This window comes from Rhamphochromis longiceps, linkage group LG4 (assembly GCF_057381845.1).
Source record: "Rhamphochromis longiceps isolate RC_006_pf linkage group LG4, R_longiceps_female_GT1.1, whole genome shotgun sequence".
Lineage (NCBI taxonomy): Eukaryota > Metazoa > Chordata > Actinopteri > Cichliformes > Cichlidae > Rhamphochromis > Rhamphochromis longiceps.
In genome coordinates this window covers 29,571,393-29,592,239 of record NC_140560.1, presented here as the reverse complement: position 1 = coordinate 29,592,239, position 20,847 = coordinate 29,571,393, and the positions used below count along the sequence as shown (strand labels likewise).

Below are 20,847 nucleotides of genomic sequence, written 5' to 3'. Positions count from 1 at the left end.
AAAATTAAACCTCCCAAGTGAAACCATGAAATAAATATCCCCCTTCGAGACATTTTCCCCCATTGCAAGTCTGATAAACCTCGGTCTCACAGAGTTGGGAGCTTCATAAATCGCTTCTTCACACCCCAGATCCGTTTCTTGGTTCGGATTAATGCAGTTTAAAGGCACAATTGGTGATTAACTGTGGCTGTAAGTAAATTACTGCACTTAATTCATGTGGATTATTCATCTCTGGGCTCGGACTTGCGCCAGCGATCGCTACAACTTTAAGAAATAAATTGCATGTTTTTTTTCTTTTCTTCAGGAAATCACATGGAGGTGCTCCCGTGCTCACATGACAGACTGAACCATGGCAGGAGAGATCAGTGAAGGTAGAGTGCCAAAACTTCTTAAAAGTCCTTTTTATGACAGTATCGCCAAATGATTTCCACATTGGATTTATTTATTTTTCTCGACGTTGCGATGTCGGAAAAGTTTAAAGTGTGAATATTCCTGCGAACTAAAATCGCTATGAGAATTTCTGAGTAGGCAACATTACGATCGGAATCAATCTTCTTTTGAAAAGCCGTCATGTGCGCGTTTTATCTCACCAGTTGATGCTTTCTTGATACCAGTAAAGCTACAGTCTTGGTGATTTTTCCCGGTAAAGGTTATGTAAGCGGTGAACAGTGCTACTTAGTTTGGGAGCTGTTTTACTTCCATTTGGAAAACTTTCCCTTGTCCACTGAAATACCTAAAAACCCCGTAGTGATCTTATCTGAGCTGTATTAATCTTATTTAGTCCGCACTGCTCTAAAACTGAAGTTGTTAATATAATAATTCCCGATGTTTTTTCTTTCTTTCTTGTTTGTTTGTTTTTTTGTCTGTTTTTTGGATGCCTTAAAAGATTCAAGGCAACACAGTAGCCTGTAATTTCTATGAGGGGTAATATAAAACCACGAGATAGGAAATAAATCCTGTAGTTTCATAAAATTAGTTTCTCGTGACCCCTGCACTGGTTACCACTTCATTATAATGATGGCATATTTCTCATATTTGGGCAGTTGTGATGCTATGTAGGTGTTGTTCCTCTTTTAGGCTCAGTTCCTGCCTATTACAGGGAAGTGCATGAGGCCATCCGCTGTAGGACAGATGAGAGAGTGCAGGTTGAGGTTTTTCAGCGGCTGCTCCAAAGGACCGATCTCTCCAAGGTGGTCTTAAACCAGGTGCGGGGTCCACATTTAAAGCATTCATGCTGCGACAGGTAGAGACTGCATTGTTATCTAAAACTGTAACTTTTACTTATTAACCGGCACTGGCCCAAAGCAGCCTACTGTAATGGACTATACAGCCCACACTGAACCGAAATAATAGAGGAATATCCCATTGACTCATCCCTATTTTTTGCATATTACCAATGTGACACATGCACTCACAGTTTTATAGTGACATGAGGCTGGCATAGAAAAGGATTACAGACTGGTGAATTGAAGCCTTTAGTCAAAGAGACAATTTAATAAATTAAATGGGCTGCTATGCCACATTTTTGCTCAACTGTTCACTTTAATTTTGATAAGGGATGCTTTGTGAGTTAGTGTTAGCAAATGCAGACAGAGTAGATAAAGACATAATATTTTATCAGGTCGCCACTGTGAGATAGGCTCCAGTGCCCCTGTCACCCTGAGTTGGAGGAGTGGTTGAGACAAATGATAGTGGGATGAATATCTTATCAGCAGGAAGTATTGTTGGCTTGTAGGCATTGAATACATAGCGGTGTAGCCCCGTGGTTTTTGTTTGCATTAATGCTGAGATGTACAACACATCCACAATATGAAATTCCTCTGAAGTTACAATGTCTGCAGGTTTCCCATTTCCCCTTCCCTGACCTCATTGCATATCATTGCCTTTGTGTATACTGCGCACTTTTCGCAAAAGGAATGCAAACCACATTTGAATTTGGTTGTCAGACTGTAAGATTGTGACCCTGAGGCCATATTGTCTTTGTTCTCTTCAGATTGCTGAGCATCTTGACTCCTCCGATGGATTCCTGAGCAAATTATCACTCTATAAAGCACTCGCTTTGATTGCTCTCGCTCAGCAGGGCAAGCAACCGAGTCCCAAACTCTTGGAGAACTGCATACTAGGTAGGGGACAGTGACAGCAGTGTAGTAAATGTTTTACTTAATGAGTAGTTTGGAAAGTCTTCAGTGTGTAAAACGGCAACGCCAGCATTTCCTCTGCTGTCAGGATAAATCATTTGCAAAGATACAAATGTCGCTCTTTTTATTGACCATGTAGATGTAAGGTTTCACTTTTAAATAGAAGTTGTTTTTTTTAAAATGACAGCTCTAAACTGAAAAGTACCAACTGCATAAAATATTCATTTCACTTGCCTCACGTGGCTTCATTTAGTTTTATTTTATTTTGGTAGGGAAGACTTTGCTATATTTAAGTGTTGCATTCTTTCACTAGCCCCACAGAGGGAAGATGACAGGGGGAGAGGTTTTTATGGTTTTCATTGAGGTAGCCATTATGCTGGCTTGAGTTAGATCCATCCCCGACCTTCTGTGATTATTTAAGGCTCTCTCTGTTATTTCAGGTGTGGCCAGTGTGGCAGCTTGCTGCATGCCACTTCCTTGTCAGCTCCAGAATGAGTCTTATGCATTTGTGGGAGTACATTACATTCAATTCACGTTCTTCCTGGAATGTCCTAGAAGAAATGAAAAGCAGATCACATGAATGCTACACACAATACTGGGCTAGCAGGAGACAAACAGAGGGAAACACGTAGTCTTGGTTTTAACATCGGCATTCCTCGCAGTTGGGAAATTCACTTCTCTCTAGATTCATTGATTCAATCACGGAAAACAAATATTGGATCTTGGTTGTTGCTGTGTGGTTGTCAGAGTTACCGAAACCTCAGCTCGGGGAGCCGAGGGACCTGAGCACGCTGAGGATGCAGCCGGCTCAGGACGACGTGCTGACATTGTCGCAGACGCTGGACGAGCTTCTGGGGAAAGACACGGTCCAGGTGGAGCTCATTCCTGAGAAGAAAGGCCTGTTCCTCAAACATGTGGAGTACCAGGTCACCAGCCAGGTAAAACCTGATACATTAAATATGTGTGTTACAATGGTCTAGAACACTATGTGAACTACTACACTATTACTCTTTCTCTTAAATTTTCTTGTCTTTTTGTTTTATTCAGCGTTATAAGATATCAGTTTACCGGCGTTATAGCGACTTTGATGTCTTCCACGAGGTTTTGCTTCAGAGATTTGCCTACAGAGTCGTGCCAGCTTTGCCACCTAAAAGGATGTTAAAAGGAGGTAGGTCAGGGTCTTTGTTTCTGCATCGAATCATTTTACAGTTTATTTTTTTTAGCTGAACATGTCTGTTACTTCAGATTTGTTTGGAGATTATTTGGGTGTATACTCTCGACAGAATGGTTGACAAACACGTAGCCAAGCAGTTTGGCGGGTAAAGAATAAATAATAAGAATAAAGAAACTAGTGATGTGTAAAAATCCAGCTGTTTCCTCTTTATGTAGATTCTTATGCACTGATGAATCCTCACAAACACGCTTGGTTAGACACAGACTCCCTTACGTCTTAATCAACTGTAGAATATTTTAAAAAAATGCATCATCATATGCAAATCAACCTTTCCACCATTGGTGCTTTTTGATGCATAACATCGGAAGAGTTCTCCATTTATGGTTTTTGAGTAAATTGACATGGACTTCAAGTTTAAGCTAAAGTTTGCCCCCTTTTATACCCCGAACACCCCTCTCTGTCAGTGCTAACACTCCTGGTCAAACTGCTCATCGTGTTTGCTCTCTGCTGCGTCTGTCCACAGTCCTGACCTCGCTCTCCGAGCGGGAGTTCATTGAGGGGAGGAGACGTGGCCTCGGCAGATTTCTTAACTTGGTGGCTCGACATCCTTTCTTCTCAGAGGATGAGCTGGTCAAGACCTTCCTCACTTTCAGTGGCTCTGTATGTCGTTTCTTTAACTTACTCCCTGTTTCTTTTGTGCTGGCTGTTGCACAGTAAGCATCCTGTTTTAGCTAATCTGTGTCGTCCCCCCCCCCCCCCAAACTCTGACCTCCTCACCCTCCTCTTCCCACACAGGATGTTCAGTCTAGGCTGCGTGACACTTGTAAGAAAACGGGTGACGAGTTCATGATTAACAGAATCGCAACTCAGGCAAAGGTTTGCACATGGCTGATGACTCCAGTTGTACTTTTCTCATAAAGAATCGCCTGCTTTTAAAGATTCAGACGGCACAAAAGAGCTTTGCCTCGCTTGCGTTACAGGAATATCTCCCAGCTGACATTCAGGCTCAGTTTTCGACAAGCAGAGAGATGATTAGAAATATCCACAACAGCTTCCAGAGGCTGCGGGACAGAGCTGAGAAAATGGTGGAGCGCTCTAAGGACAATGCATCTGATCTCCTCATGTTTGGCAAAGAGCTCAGGTATTTTATTATTACGGGTATAAACTTAATCTTTCTGTAGTATCCGCAGGTATTGGAGTTTTTGGTAATAAGGTTCAAATCCTCAGTGTTATCTGTGATTCTGTTCCTGGTTGTTAACTTGAAATGAGTTTGGCAGCTAGCACACCACAATATTACTTTCTCCCTCTGTAATATTGTATTTTCTGCAGTACACTGGGCTCAGATGCCTCGCCTCTTCCCTCCTTGGCCTCTTCACAAAGCACCTGGGGGACCCTGCGCCAGTCGCTGAAGAGCCTTTCTGTGGAGTTTGCTGTGCTGTCTGACAAAGCTGCTCAGCAGGTACAGCCCTCAGTCTTTCATCTTCACCACCTGCTCTGCTGTGTTTGTCCAAAACTGGCACTGGGTAATAAATGTTGTTTTGTTAATGTCCTCAGGGCCGGCGAGAAGAAGATGATGTTGTGGAAAAATTGAATCTTTTCCTGGATTTGCTGCAGTCGTACAGGGTGAGTGAGTTTCACTTTTGGTTCTCGCCTTTCACTCCACCTCCAGGGGATCCTCAACCTTTTGTGTGGCAGTTACTTTTGTTCTGCCTGCTGTTTTCTGATAGAAGCACAATAAATATTTGTAAATTTAAATTGAAGTGCATTTAGTAACCAAAGTCAGACTATTATGTAATGGACTGTTTTAACCTCACTCCATTGAAATTGCTGTTTTTATTCGTGGGTGGAATTTTTTTGATTTTGCAAAGCAGCTGGTGGGTTAACAAGAAATCATTTTCCACAGCGTCTATCAAATCTATTAACCAAAAAACAACATGCATAAAGTTCTTCCATTACCCCTGGTTGCTATGTGCAGCACAGCGTGTTTCCCTACAATTTGTAGTCAAATAAAGAAGTACTTTGTTTCTCAAGGATCTCTGTGAGCGGCATGAGAAGGGCGTCCTCCATGAGCACCAGAAAGCATTGCACAAGTACAGTGTGATGAAGAGGCAGATGATGAGTGCCACTGTGCAGCACAAAGAGCAGGCATCTGTGGAGCAGCTGGAATCGCGAATTGTTCAGGTGATCATTTCATCTTCTCTTTTTGTGAGCCTTTAGAGTGTGAACTTCTTTATTGCTTTAAAAGTAAAATTCTACAGTGACTGAAGTTCATATAAAAGTAACATGTGCCCTGAAAACACACACACTGACCGTATAATTGTGTGGGTTTGCATATGAATGGAGCTATAGCCTTGTGAGCCATTAAAAAAAAAATAAAATAAATGTTGGGATGAGAGAAATTTGTCAGCTGCACATTATCCTGTTCCACTACATCCCAATGGTGCTCTATTAGATTGAGATGTATTGACTATGAAGGCCATTCGAGTACAGTGAACACATTGTCATGTTAACCTGCTGAAAATGGCCATCAGAAGATGGGGACAATGTGGTCATAAAGGGACAGGCATACTCCTCAATAGACTGTTTAAACACTTAACTGGTACTAAAGCACCTGAAGTATGCAAAGAAAATATCCCCGTGTTTCTACATCACTATCACCAGCCTGAACGAAACAGGGTGGATCCATGCCTTCATGATGTTTACACCAAATTCTGACCTTACAATCTGAATCTCACAGCAGACATCAAGACTCATCAGTTTCCAGTTGTCCAGTTTTGGTGAATCTGTGTGAATTTGTAGACTCGGCTTCTTGTTCTTAGCTGACAGAAATGGTATCTAGTGTGGTCTTTGACTGTTGTAGCCCTTCTGCTTCAAGGTTAGATGTGTTGTGCATTCAGAGACGCTCTTTTGCTACTTTTTATTTATTTTTCTGTTGCTTTCCTATCAGATCGAAGCAGCCTGGCCATTCCACTCTGACCTCTGTCATTAACAAAGCATTTTCAAGCCATTCTCTGTAAACCCTGGAGATGGTTATGCAGACAAAATATACATAAAGTGTCCCATCAATGCATATAATGCTCTCTAAAAACAGAGATTATTAGTTGACTGATATGTGAGATATGTATTATTATGTACAACAGTCATAAATGAATGATGAAAGGTAATTGCAGTGTTGACGTGACAACACAAAATGGAAAATTTTAAATCCTATAGAATCTTTTATTAAATGTAATTGAATAATTTGTGTGCTTCTTGTTTTGGCAATGAGAGTAGAGCTTCATCATGTTTTATTTTTTTTCCTTATTTAGTACCAACACTTGTACATATGAAAATAGACAATGCTTACTCTATATAAAGTGTTTTATTTCTAATCATTCCCATCCTTTAATAAACGGTAAAGACATCTTACTGTATGTTTATTCTAATAACAGCAAGAAAATGCCATCCAGACCATGGAGCTGCGTAACTACTTCTCCCTATTCTGCCTTCATCAAGAAACACAGCTTATCTTCACTTACCTTCCGATTACCTCGCACATTCTCGGATCTTTTGTTAACTCCCAGGTCCAAGGACACCGAGAGGTGAGACAGTTTTTTGAAAATAACTTTTCTACAGATCCGCCTTTATGGCGACACCACTCCAGGAAGGTCAAATAAGTTTTAAATTGGCTACTGAAACTGATGGATGGTACAGCTGAACAGACCGAACTTTTTCATCTGGGATTAGAAACCAAGCAAAGCAGTAATGGTTATGTACTTCCTTCTGATCGCTGGTTTTCAGTTTCTGTGGTTCAAGTACTTGAATGCTTCTTTTTTTTTTTTTTAAAGCTGGAAACTATTGAGCAATATATTCTGTGCAGTAAAATACACTATTGTTTTCCCTTTCTTTTTAGATGGGGGAGGTGTGGAGTGAATTGCAGCCAAAGCTTGGGTGTCTCTTCAGCGGTAACAATGGACTGAAACACTCCATCTGAAACCTAAATGTACATGAGATGAAAAAGGAAAAACACAGCCACTGAGGATTACAAACTACAAAATAATGCTAAAGGGGGGGAGCAGAGCTTTTTCATTCAGTTTTGTTTTGTCTGATCATTGGCCATATCACCTGCATGGAACAGCTGGCTCGTAAAACACTTTATGCTTTGCTTCTGCGTAAAGTCCAGTTCACCATTAACTTTTTATAATTATTTGAACATGTCAGGAAAATCCTATGAAGTGTTATTTTACAACGGATACAAGGCTGGTGCATTAATTTCTGCTTTAGTTAAAGCACCTGTATGTGATATTTAAATTTTCCACACTAAGATGAAATAAGTAGTAAAGGACAGAAAGGCTGACTTTATTAAAGGGTGGGACTATTAAAAACCTTAATGTTCTTGCTTAATAACATTGAACCAGTATATTATTTTATTTTATAAATGTTAGTTCGTAGGGATGTGTATTGGCATACTTTTCCTGCTTTTTGTTTTTTTTACAACAAGAGTTTTCGCTGCCTGAAGTATTTGCAAGCGTCCCAGTTTTTATTTTATAAGCTATTTCAAACATCTGACCTTAAACTGTAGGATAATATGAAGGGCAGAGGTGAGATCTATGAAAGGATAATGTCTGGCACTAGTGACATAATGTCAATAATAACACTATAAGCTATTGATTTACTACCAAAGACAAAGCTGCCTAAATACACTCCTTTGCTGTACATAAAAGCAGGACTCCTGCATCACCCCATTTTAACAATCATCACTTTTAATTTTTTTTAAGAAGATTTTTGCGCACATCAGCCAACAGATGTATTATTATCCGGACAAAAATGTCTGAATTTTGCTGGATTTTCTTCTCATTCACTGTCTGACTTTGTACTTTTCTAAAATTATGTACATTTTTGGTTTTTTGTACACACATATAACAGAGAATATACTTTACTCAAATATATGTAACAAAGGTGCAATTTGGGGTTCATGTTAAAGAAGCTATGTTCCAAATTGCAAATGAACTGGTTTAAACATGTATTTTATGAAGAAACTCCCATACAGTATGAAACAATTATTTTAGTAATCGCCTTAATTTTGGAAACGTGCTGCACAGAATATGAAACCTAATGAATTCAGAACTGTATATACTGTAAATATTCCACTAAAGAGGTGCTTCCTGAATTGTGTTGAATCAGATACTCTAAAAATAAAATGAGAGTATGGATGTTTTCTTTCAGTGTAGTGCTGCTTTGATTTTCATGGGGAAAAATCCCTGTAAAGAAATAAAAAGGTTTCTAATTGTGTTACAGCTGCGTAACATGTAAACCCTCCACAGGATATCTTCGTTTCCTCCGCATAATGACACAAAACAGCCGTTGGATTATTCCTGGTATTTCTCACAGGTTTTATATTGGTCCCTGATGTAAATGCCACCAGTAACAGCTCGATTATTTCCCTTCAGAGCTCCTCCACTTCTTCCAGCGTGTGGCTGAGAATCACATCGTGACCCTGAAACTTGAAGTATCCAACAAATTTCTTCTTCTGCAGCATCAGAGGGAACCACAGTATATCATCGGCCCACATCTGACTGAAAGGAATTTTGTCACGTTCGAACCACTGGGGCCTCATTTCTAGAAAACAAAAGAAAAAATAATTAGACCTCCGGAGAATGAAATAGCATTTTATCATCTGCCTTCAGATATCATCTGCCTTTTCACTGTCATTTCTTAGTTACTGTCCAGAGAATGGAGAGAATTATTATTAAATCAATTCAAGTTGCTTTAGGACCTCAATCCTAAGTAGACAACAGACATCTGTATTACAGTAGTGCAGATAACACTTGCACTCATTTCCTGCCTTATCTTATCTGTTTTATACAAAACAAAACTTTTATATGATAAGCTGTTAAAATCAAACACTTAATGTTATTTGATGTGCCTTAAAACGCTCATAAGTGTGCTGAAATAATTATTGTCACTAAAATTACTCTTTTTAGAATTTTTCTAGTCAAAGATTAGAGAGAAAAAACTCCACCATATTCATTCATTCTTTCTTAACCTTAAGAAGATGATAGAAATGGTTGGATCTTTATTTATTTTTTTAATTTAATGGCTTGACTAGACTATTCTTGACTAAACAAACCTCATACTTAATCCCCCAATTGGTTATTAGTATTTTCCAACTTTAATTTCTGTCTTGTTAAATCAGTGTTAAAACCACATTACACAATTTCCCTTAACTTCACCACATTTCAGTTAAGCTTTTTTCCCTCTACTTATCACTTCACCTCCTGACTGTTTGACTTCTTTTACCCTCCAGACTCTTTGGTTCACTGCTAATGCCTGAACGCTCGAGGAGCTGAGGTTTGCCGAGCGCCTCCAGACTTCACCTTGCTGACCTTGGCTAAATTGCCTGGAAAGACATCCTTGCAAGTTCTTCCTGCTAAGGGCATCAACTCTTCTTTGTTTATTTACAATCTTTACCACTGAGAGCACAATTATAGATTTTTCTTTCCACTTCACAAATATACTACACACGCTCCTACTTCTGTGTATCTCACACAAAACAGTCAAATAGTCAAACAAAATCCAACACAGGATACGACTGGTTTAGACAATTGCAGACCCGTTTCCAGACTTCTACTAATTTCTAAAATAACTCGCAAAACTACTGCTTACCAGCTTACCAGCTTTTTCAGCTGGTTGAGGGACATTGTACTTAAAAAAAGTATACCAGTGACCAGACCAAACCAACAAACATATTATTGATCTGGTATTTCTGGCACTGCTCTCAAATTTAATAATAGTTATTTGACAGAGACTTCAAAATTCATAATAACTTTGTCTTTATCTTCTCTTTTCCCATGTGACATCTCTCAAAGCTCCACCCTTGTACCATTTCTGCTTTCATTACATATTTCATGTTTTAGAGATCTCATATTTCATACTGCTGCTCATCTGATAATATCTAGCTATACTTTCCTATTACACCTATCAACCAGTTTTCACTGTCATTACCGACTGAGTGTCTTTAAGTATCTCAAAACTGAGGCCCATGTGTTCAGGCCTGACAGCTTCTTTAAGGAGATCGGTCATTAGCCCTGCAACATCAAATAATCTGTGAGGAGTTTTGCAGTTATTTTGACCAGCATTTGAATTTTGAACCTCAGCTCTCTAGCCTCATGTACTCATTTCTTTCAAATAAGAAACATCACTAAAATCAAACCTTTATTGTAACCTTCTGCTTTGAACACACACTCCAATCTTCTGTCTGCTGTAAGTTATTGTACCTTACCTTTGATTTGCACTACTCAGGGAGGACCGAGTAGTGCAAATCAAAAACCACAAAGTGCTTGCACATCACGCCTATTCCTATTCTTGCTATCATAAACCTTGCATGGAACGCAAACGCCATGAAACCCCCCCAGTGACGCCTGACTCTAGTTATTAGAAGAATTTGGCTTCAATTGCTTTGCTCAGACTGCTTGTTTCACTTTTAATTTTGCTGGAAAAATATAAAACTAGAAGAGCCTGCAAAACAAAGCCCCCTGAAGATGTCAGGAGGAGGTCAAATGCTTTTCACAGACTTCATAGAACTCTTAACTATGAACATCTGCTCCAGTACTGCGCAATTATTAGCTATATTATAGTTTTCCTTGCTACTTAACATTTCTACTCAACTCCATTTAAAAAGCTTCTTTCGGCTGCTCACTTATTATTAAGGGGTCACCAAAGTGGATGGATTTGCATATTCAACAAATTTGATTTTATAAAACCTTTAAAATATTATTTTCAATAAGAAATGTGACAGATATGAAAAACGAACTGTTGATATAAGTTTGGGTCAAACATCACTTTAACAGTAAGTTACAAAAAATGGTTTATATCACGTTATTAGGACTCAATTATATTTATTATAAATATATTAAAATATAAAATATTTTCGTGCCAAACTGTTAGGCACTGTGCAACAAACAATCTTTGCATCTCCTCTCATAGGACACCATTATCTGAAACGTATAGGCAACAGTGAACTAAAATTCACCACCCCAAGCTCTCTCCTTCCTCTCATTTCAACCACTTTCAAACTATGATACCACTGGATTTCTTCATTTTTCAGTGTGGTGCAGCGGATGTGATACCATCGGATTCTGTCGGTTCTCCATTATATGTGTCGGCTCTGAAAACATGGACATCAAGTAGCTGCGTTTCTCCCACAAATTCAAATTTGATATTTCCGATCTTGTCGAGTGCATCCACCGTGAGACCACTTTCTTCTTCCAGCTCTCTGAAAGGAAAAAAACATCAAATAAATGATTAATTACGTGGGTCTTAAAAATAAGCTCACCGTAGACGTCACACGGGCACTAAAAGCAACTAAAAATGGCAAAGTAATGATATCGGTGGTTCTAGGACACAATCTATTTGTGGCATTTGCTTTACCCTCTACACAAAACATTTTAAGATTATTAAAAAAAATTAGTATGAGAGTGAAAGGTCTGGATAAGAGCTTGTGGGCTGAACATTGAGATCGGGGTCAAAGTGTTGTTGCAAACTGCAGAGGGTAGTAAAATATGCCAAAATAGCATGTTCAGGTTGACTGAATGTCAAATTTGTAGTACTTTTATTCTCTCCCATCTTTATTTAAAAAGTAACTAACCATGAACTTACCATTAATACACTAATATGTGACGTGCTTTCTAATAAAAATGTGTCGTCAGAGAAGAAATTAATATAAGAGCTTTGTCGCTTTCTATGAAGGTGTGGCAGGGCGTGGTCTGCGGTGCCGCTGCAGAGGAGGCGGACGCACCTGAGCGGCATCCGCAATCACGCCTCGCCGGCATAAAGAGTCTGTACTGGGTCCTGTCAGTTCCTGTTTTGGTGATGTGCTTGGCTGGTGGCTGGAAAGCTGCAGCCGTGTGTGTCATCATTCATTTACAGAATGTTAAATCTTGGTAAAGGTACACTTGATACATATCTTACTCATCACAAGAGCTTCAGAGATAAGAACTGTTAGGGGCAGGGATGACGACTTTTAAAAGACTGAAAAAAAATTCAGATTTTCTGGAACGATGCAGTAGCTCTTTTTGTTTTATTTTCAGGGGATTCATCCCAATCATAAAAAAAAAAACCAACAACTGCAAAAATTATGCATTAGCAGCATCCAAGAAAACACTCCACATTAAAAGCTGCTGGTAGATGCCAGCAGCAAGTGAATTTTAACGTTCCTTTCACAGAATATTATTATACATTACACTCAACATATTAACAGACACTAATTTATATGATTAGGACTATTAATTACAAACTGCAGTTTTCCTCTTTTTCTTTAATCAATCACACTTTTTAAAAGAAGCTCTTTTGTCTAGCAATATTCTCAGTCACAGCACGTTATCTAAGGGTCCTCATTTTAGCTTTTTAGTCCCCAGTACTCAAGCCAAACACAACCTTAAGTTCCCTTCACTAAAAGAAATGTTTTGATTGGTGTTGGCCTATTCACTGACCAGGACTTATTAAATGGAAGGAGTGAAGCTAGGATTGAGAAGTGGGTTAAGATGATTTTCAGTATTGCCCTTACCTGACCATTACATGAAGAACTAAGTGTTTCTAACTCAGTCTTGTTACCCATTGCATCCAAATATCCTAAACACAAAGCTGGTCTCACTACGTGTTTAAGGAAAAACGGCTTGAGAACTCGCCCGATAGCTTTTTGGGGGTTTCCTTCTTTTGCTTTGAAACAAATTTCCTGCAGATGATTGATCACAGATTGTCCAGACTTCACATTAATGTGTTTCCCCCCACACACTTACAGAGTACTCAAAACATATCAAACTCCCTCTTTTTCAGTCGTTTTCTTAACCCTTGCACAACATTGGTACTTTGCTGTTGCATACAAACAGAGTTTCGTCTTAAAATCCCAAACCCAGTGTTATGTTTTGTCATATGTTTTTAATGGTTCATGTTAAAGCTATAAGTGTATTGATACCCTGGCAGATATCAAAGTGGATATTGATGTGATAATATGGACTGCGAAACTGATTAAAATAGATTTAGAACTACTTTAGATAAAACCACAAGGGCTATAAAAATTACACCTGTAAAACCCTAAAAGATGCTTTGTGTTTGCAGAAATTTGTGCCCCCCCCAAAAAAACAAAAAAACAAAAACCCAACTAGAAAAACAAACAAACAAACAAAAAACATAGTTGCACATCCAAACGTGCTGTGGTGGGGATTCAAGAAAATAGTTTGAGATGATTTAAGCTTTGGGATGAAGCATATTATCCTGATGGACGGAGTCATTAGAACATGAGCACACCGTGGTGCATAAATGGATGGACATGGACATCAACAATATTCAGGTAGGCTGGTAGCATTTAGATGATTAGCATTTAGATCAGGGGTGTCAAACTCAAATACACAGTGGGCCAAAATTCAAAACTGGAACAAAGTCGCGGGCTAACGTTAATATTTATTGAACTATATTTATTCCTCCAGATATAAGAATGAATCTTTTCTTATGGACTCAAACAAGTTTTGCTGAAAAACTGAATGTGGAACAAGCAAAGCTTAATACTAAACAATATATATATTAGCTGTATAATACCAGTAGGCCAGCTCTAATAGTAATTTGGTATGGCTTCGCGGGCCAAATGTAATTAGGCTGCGGGCCAAATTTGGCCCGCGGGCCAGAGTTTGACACCTATGATTTAGATGATGTTCAGCTGGTACTAAGGTGCCCTAAGTGTGCCAAAAAAATATCCCCACACATTAAACCAATACTGCCCTGATACAAGGCAGAATGGGTCCATGCTTTCCTGTAGTTTACAACAAATTCTGACCCCATGATCTGAGTGTCACAGTCAAAATTGAGACTCAGACCATTTGACATTTTTCCAGTCTTCTATTGTCCAATTTTGGTCCCCATGAGAAACGTAGCTTCCCAATTAGTTTCGTCACACTTAAGACCACTTCATTTCAAAATCAATTAAATCGTGAGTCTATTTTTATTATAATTATTATTTTTTTAATATAAAAAATGTCGAACGCAACTAAACTTGCCTCCTAGCAGCGTCCTCAATGGTTTCTCCAGGCTGAACTTTGCCCCCAAACCCGTTCCACTTTCCAGCACCAAAGCCCCTCTTCTTCATACCCAGTAGCACTCTGCCCGGCTGGACAATGAGCACAAGGGTCAGCAGCTTGGAGCTCAACATCTCGCCTGAGTGTGGAGGTAAAGAAATCTGATGTTAAACTAACGCAATGCATCTCCACTGTGCTGCACAGTAAGCGTAATCAGCTGCACACTCCGCTGTGTGCTAACATGGTTACCTGCTAAGTAAAACTGTGCTAGCGTATTGAAAAAAGGAATTTTTTCTCAGCGGTGGCCGAAAGAAAAAAGACGAAAAACTGCTTATAAAAACAGTATACTTTGAGTTCAACAACTCCCGCGTGCAGCTGCAGATCGGTTGTCACGTGATGTGCTGATACGTAAGAGCGTGGATGAGTACGATTGACGTAAACTCAGCTCACCGGGTCCATCGCTTTCTTGCTAGATCGGTTAACCGTGGTTACCATGAAATGTGTTCGACTAGAAACTGCAGCTGGTTAATGCTGCAGTTACAGCACGTGTTATCTCACGATAACCCAACAACAAATGGAGGTTATCAGTAATTTATTGACTGATTATTTTTATTTTGTTAATATAACAAAAACTGCTTCTAAAAGCTTCGTTATGTCTCTGATGGTTCTCAGTCATCCAGGCCTTAGAAGCGTATTTACTTGCTTTCATTTCTTATTATTACTAATAGTCTATAGACTATTAGTAATAATAAGAAAAGCAATAATACTTAAATGCACTTTAGTCATGCCTTACAAAAAAAGATTCCATCTGAAATCTGTAAAATTTAAGGTTCAGTTTACCATTCAAAAACTGAAGAACATTTTCCAATCTAAAATTGCAACAAATCATCTTTGTGGCCCATATTATTATTACAAGTTTATAGAGAAACCCAACCAGATAAACAACTGAATAAATAAAGGAAAATGGATGAATGGCTGAACTATAGAGAATCTGGAGAACTATCTGCATGTAAAGATCATTACTGACAGTCTCCCGGCCCTCAACTGAATCTACATTTAACAGCATACAACATTCCATAATGTGAAATCACTGCAGGGGAAATGAAGAAATGCCACTTCGTCTCCTGTACTTGGAGTACTTGGATGTCATGGTACTTGCCTCAGCTGGTAGCTCCATATGTTTTGATTTGGTAAAGTTTTACATCAGATGCTCTTCCTGACAGAACCCCCAAAGAGAGTGGAATCGAATTGGTGACCTTGGTGAGCCAATGTGTTATTCGCCAATCAAACTCTCCAAAGCGTTTTGGAAAGCATTTGTGCTTTACATATGCTGCAATCTATTCCATTAGGGGAGGCCTCGTCTGTCTTTGACAGTGTCACACCTTCTGCACATATTACAGCACTGTAATAAGAGTCTGGCTTAATATAGCCTGCCTGTTTTCCACACATTAAAAGATTTTGTACACAGTAAAAAAATAAATAAAGAAATGTGACCTAGGATTTCTCAGTATTGTATAAACTTAAAACAAATGGAAAAATAAATTAGGCACATTAGCTTCAATCTGTCCCAGATAGGAACACTTGTTGTGTACATGTTTTGCAGTAAGGGGACGTATATAGGCACGCACCTAACGATTTTGCCCTTAACCAATGAGGAGGGGGGGCTCGTGTATTTCGACGCAAGCGCAGTTCAGCATGCGGTACACGTGACTGCGCAATGTAATAACAATGTGGATGTTTTCCTTGCAGAGGAGATATCTGCACTTCTCGTTGTGTTTGATGAAGAAACTGAAGGGTAAGACGCCAGCGGAGCAGCGCTGGCTCCGACGGCAGCTTAAAGACCCGTATGTCAAAGCTTCCCAGGTCCAAAACTTTCGATGCAGGAGCGCCTTCAAGCTTCTAGAGATAGATGACAAGTTCAGGCTCTTACAACCTGGATACACTGTGGTGGACTGCGGAGCTGCTCCTGGAGCCTGGAGCCAGGTGGCAGTCCAGAGGGTCAATTCAGGTGTGACAGGTGAGAGGACAGGTGAGATCACACAGGTTTGTGGGAGGGGCGCCATGATATGATTGTTACGACGTTTAACCTAGAGTTTGTGCTTTTGCTAAGACTGTATGTCAGGGACGACTTTGAGCCCAACCTTACAATATTTTGTCCGATTTTTCCCTATTGCGTAGCGGTTCTGTAGTTTTCCAAGCGTAAAGTATTGTGGCTCATGCCTAATTTTCCTAATAAGATTATATAGGCATCATAAAATGTCATATTGATTGATTTCGTTTTTAAATATCTGCAGTGTGGTTTGAATATTAGCATTCAGAAACCGAAGCTGCTCTTAATATCCATCATGTCGGCGTTTATTCCTAGTGATGCAGATTGATGGGAAGAGTCTGCACTACATTTACCACACAAACAAAAAGCAGTGCTCTGCAAAAAACAGAAGCAGATGTGATAGACTGTGATGTATTACCAAGCTGAAAGTTATTGAAGCCTATGGCAGATGCATTAATAAAAGCAGAAAATTCACAAAAGAAACGTGTATTGATGATAATATAGAACATGTGCTATTATAATTTGATATAATTATGTGTTATTATAATTATCAAATGAGTTGTCTTGCTTCTCTAGTTGATCGTGCAAGGAAATAGACTGGCTTTTATATCCAGACTTGTCTTTCTTGTAGCTCAGCCTTAAATAACAGAAAAAATAAGCTTGTAAATTAAAGTCACTATCTTTCCTATTACCTTAGATCCAGAGTTGCCTCGTGGTATGGTTGTTGGCATTGATTTGCTGAACATACCGCCTCTGGATGGTGCTCACTTCCTGTCCAATTGCGATGTCACAGACCCTGCCACACATGCCAAGCTGTTGGAGCTTCTTCCCTACGGCAAGGCTCATGTCATCCTGAGCGACATGGCACCCAATGCCAGCGGTTTCAGAGAGATGGACCACGAGAAACTCATCACAATGTGTTTGTCTTTGATAGACTTGGCTGAGAAAATTTTACAGCCCCAGGGTTCTCTTCTTTGTAAATACTGGGACGGGATCCTTGCTCATAAACTGCAGGAAACGCTCTCAAGTGTGTTCAGTAGTGTTCGGACTTTAAAGCCAGATTCCAGCAGAAAAGACTCAGCTGAACGATATTTCCTTGCTAGAATGTACAGAAGGCCAATAAAGTGATGTTTAATTATGGAGTGTGTGCTCCGTTCAGTCTGAGCATGACGAAGGGGCTCTCTTAGTGGCTGTCATCAAAAGATGGCACTGTTGAGGCATCGGTAAGGCTGACTGCTCCAGGCACAGAAGCAAACACATTAAACACTGTGATGCTGGCTTTTAAGCCCTGCAAACTTAACACAGCAGCAGTGAATCAGTAATATGTAAACCTATGCAAGAATCAGTTTGATATTCCTCAAGAGCCCAATGCAGTGCTTCTCTGAAGTTATTGTTTGCCCCAAGTGTTTGTTCTACACACTCAGACTGGTATTTGCTTTGTTACAGAAAGTCATCTACCAGTGGTGCTTATGCTAATAATTTGCACTGCCAGCCATGTAGAAATATGTAATAATTCTCTCACTGAGAGCTCACAGAGAGGGAAAACTAATACATAAGAGTCAAACACAGTATGACTAACTGGAAGTGGGATGCTACTCAAGTGTTATTGGGTTCTGACAGTGAAAACATGTCCATTTCCTGTGAAAATGTGATAAGCACAGTCATTTCAGTTTTTCTTTTTTTTCTTTCTTTCATATTTTCACAGATCTCCTTTAAATCACTGAGGTGAACACTTTCATTTGTTTTTATTTTTTAGTACAACTGGTCATGAAATAAAAGCACATTTTGTAGTCGTATAGTGTCACAGTCTTGTCCTGACTTGAAGCGCCATTCACCAGAGCCAGATGCATATACGATATCTTTATCTTCTCTTCCCGTCTTAGTGCATTCGTTTTCATGTACAAGCAACTATCATTTCTGGAGGGCATTTTATGCTTTTAGTCCAGTGACAGAAATAGATTGGGAATGACTTGCCACAAAGGTCTCCAGCTGGACACGTACTTGGGATGTTGCTTTACCCTTTGGCCAAAAGGGCTCTGTCATGTACAAATGAGTGAATAACAATGAAATGCAACCAAGCGCAGAGGTTCAAAGGAGGAGGAGTTATTTCAGGCACCCCTGGTTCTAAAAGGAAAAATCTCCATTCATTTTATAAACAGAGATGCAATTTGCTGAATACTTCTACAGCTCGTATGTCTTTCATGGTTAAATAAATCAGTATAAAAGATTAACATCTGTGTTGGCAAACATTTGGTTCTTAGGTCAAGCCAGACGATAGCTTGATCTCAAGTAAAATAAGTATTTTTCTTTTGAATTCTGATTAATTTGTGGGTGGATTTGTAACAAGTCTACCATAAAAATAAAGTTCTTTAAATTTGCTTTTAAAGGTATAGTAATCCTTAGTACTGCAGTCAAAGCGAATCCAGTTTCTAGAGAGATAAACAGCCTAAAGAGGCTCTCTTATGGTTTTGGGTAGAAATGTTTGGAAGTTAGTAATTTACAACAGTTGAGTAATGAGGTCAAATATGCATAACATTTAGAGGATGTGCATGTTGCTTTTTAGATTTTAAATTTGTGCAAAAATGTTGAGCCACCTCATATTTCCTAATGTTTTGCTAGAAAAATCTCAAATGGGGGCAATGATTTATTTTTTTCCTGATTTTTATTTTTTATTTATTTTTTCCTGGTGTGTCTGGTCAAGTTCTTTTCTACTTTGGCATACCTCAGTCTTTTCTCCCTATTTTTCTTTCTTAAGAAGGAATTCACATCAGTCACCCTTCCACCAAGACCATTTGTGATGAAGATTCAGCGAACAGTAGATGGATCAAATGAAGGACCATGTGCAATCTGCTGTAGTTTGCTTTTTAGGCCTGACACTTCTTTTGTCCTCTACTTGTCCAGTTTCCAATTTTTTTTTAAAAGAACATAACACACACCCTGCCAAGATGTGACATTTTTAGCTAATAGTTTTTTGGGAATCGCCTTGATGGTCAGAAAATAGTATTTTTTTTTTTCAAACTGTTTTATCTTTGGCAAGAAATGGGAACCAATTATGTTTTGTTGACAGGTTGTTGGTAACAAATTACCCAAAGATACATTTTCAAATGGATTATTTGCTTACTGTTATGTGTATGCACAACACTGGTTCATCCACTGATTTTGGTTTCTTTGGTGCTTAAATGATTTATAGGTCAGTGCTTTGGCTTAACAAACAAACAAAACAAGACAAAAGAAACCTGGTGAGGTGCAAAGACGGAACTGAGAATGAGTGAAGAAACCAGCCAATGTCCAAAGAAAGAAAACTAAAAGGCCTTAAAGACCTTCAGAAAGAAAGAAGAACTGATGCAGAAACAAAACTACTTCAATGAAAACACACAAAAAAAGAATAGCTTCCCTGGAGGAAAAAAAAGAAAGAGGCGTGGCTCAAGTCTGAATGTAATTTTACTGAATATGAATATTCTGTTAAATTTCATTTTTGCCTTTTTTCCCCAAATGTGTTTAATGCTGAATGTATATCTGAATATATCTATGTCACAAACGGTAACTGAAAATATTTTATTCCTTATGAAAATACAATATAATAAATGACTCACAAGCTGTTCTTGTTTTGAAATCAGTTTAGTCCTAAATTGTTTTTTTTTTTCAAAGTCTGATCCTGCCATAAAAAGAAAATTAAAATCCTAATCGAGCTCAAATTTGCATTCATGCAGCAAAGAAAGAGATTGCTCACATGAATAAATTAATATGGCTGCTATCTGGCCTCTCTGTCTCAGGAGTGATGAGTAATACAGTGTGAACTGAAACATTCATGCCTCTTGGTAAAATTAACTGCATAGAAGGGAGACTGACCCCTAAAGATGATTGCTTAGAATGAACAGGAGCAGCCATGCCTGTTGATGAAGCTGATCGTGCAAGATGTGAACAGATGACCAATTTTACTTCTCATTACTTGTTGATTATTCAACCCTTTGCTATTTAGATTTAAATTATTTCAGAATTACTGTGGGATTTATGTAAATTCCATTGGACTCGAGTGTTTCGGCTCAGGATAAATGATGATTCATTCACAGGCTAATTCATTCTTCCCTGGACAGCTGCAGGTATCGTTGTAAATAATAGTAAATGAAGAGAGGAAAACAGAAAGCCACAAATTTTGATATTCAGATCTGTCTGCTGAGATGTGGTAATTACCTTTACAGTCTGCCACGTAACACCAGTTTTAACTTCTTTGGTTTGTTATTGCTGCAAAGGATTATATGAACTTTACTTTTCATAAAAAGTATTCTATCCTTAGCAGGTCTCAAAATCTGGATCATTTAATCTCAGATGAACTCCAAAACATGACATATTATTTAACAAAAACAAAGCCAAAATGCAGAATGTGTGAAAAACTACAACTCTAAGTACATTCCAACGTCCTTTAGCAGCATCTATTGTAGA

At 38.8% G+C, this 20,847-nt stretch overlaps 3 protein-coding genes across 6 annotated transcripts; 2 read left to right on the top strand and 1 right to left on the bottom strand.

Annotated features, from left to right (window-relative positions):
• Positions 1–77: 77 nt before the first annotated feature.
• Positions 78–8,508, top strand: snx8a (sorting nexin 8a). 2 transcript variants are annotated; one of them, XM_085404389.1, is made up of 14 exons: positions 78–189; positions 305–371; positions 1,078–1,205; positions 1,994–2,123; positions 2,886–3,076; positions 3,186–3,306; positions 3,836–3,972; positions 4,108–4,188; positions 4,293–4,453; positions 4,642–4,771; positions 4,867–4,935; positions 5,344–5,493; positions 6,744–6,893; positions 7,205–8,508. In XM_085404389.1, exons 2-14 carry the CDS (start codon positions 350–352, stop codon positions 7,283–7,285), a joined length of 1,551 nt encoding a protein of 516 aa, XP_085260515.1. In that variant the 5' UTR covers positions 78–189; positions 305–349; the 3' UTR covers positions 7,286–8,508. The 2 variants fall into 2 exon arrangements, with proteins under 2 accessions (XP_085260515.1, XP_085260516.1); XM_085404390.1 differs by lacking the exons at positions 78–189; positions 305–371 and having other exon boundaries at positions 1,105–1,243.
• Positions 8,509–8,670: 162 nt separating this feature from the next.
• On the bottom strand, positions 8,671–14,811 carry nudt1 (nudix (nucleoside diphosphate linked moiety X)-type motif 1). Of its 2 annotated transcripts, XM_085404391.1 has the most exons (4): positions 14,607–14,809; positions 14,336–14,496; positions 11,421–11,562; positions 8,671–8,910 (listed from the first exon to the last, which is right to left on the bottom strand). In XM_085404391.1, the coding sequence occupies exons 2-4, from the start codon at positions 14,489–14,491 to the stop codon at positions 8,738–8,740; spliced, it is 471 nt and encodes a 156-aa protein (XP_085260517.1). In that variant the 5' UTR covers positions 14,492–14,496; positions 14,607–14,809; the 3' UTR covers positions 8,671–8,737. The 2 variants fall into 2 exon arrangements, with proteins under 2 accessions (XP_085260517.1, XP_085260518.1); XM_085404392.1 differs by having other exon boundaries at positions 14,336–14,811.
• A 1,218-nt stretch (positions 14,812–16,029) lies between these two features.
• On the top strand, positions 16,030–18,203 carry mrm2 (mitochondrial rRNA methyltransferase 2). Of its 2 annotated transcripts, none has more exons than XM_085404385.1 (2): positions 16,030–16,386; positions 17,105–18,203. In XM_085404385.1, the coding sequence occupies exons 1-2, from the start codon at positions 16,086–16,088 to the stop codon at positions 17,533–17,535; spliced, it is 732 nt and encodes a 243-aa protein (XP_085260511.1). In that variant the 5' UTR covers positions 16,030–16,085; the 3' UTR covers positions 17,536–18,203. The 2 variants fall into 2 exon arrangements, with proteins under 2 accessions (XP_085260511.1, XP_085260512.1); XM_085404386.1 differs by having other exon boundaries at positions 16,031–16,374.
• Positions 18,204–20,847: the final 2,644 nt, after the last annotated feature.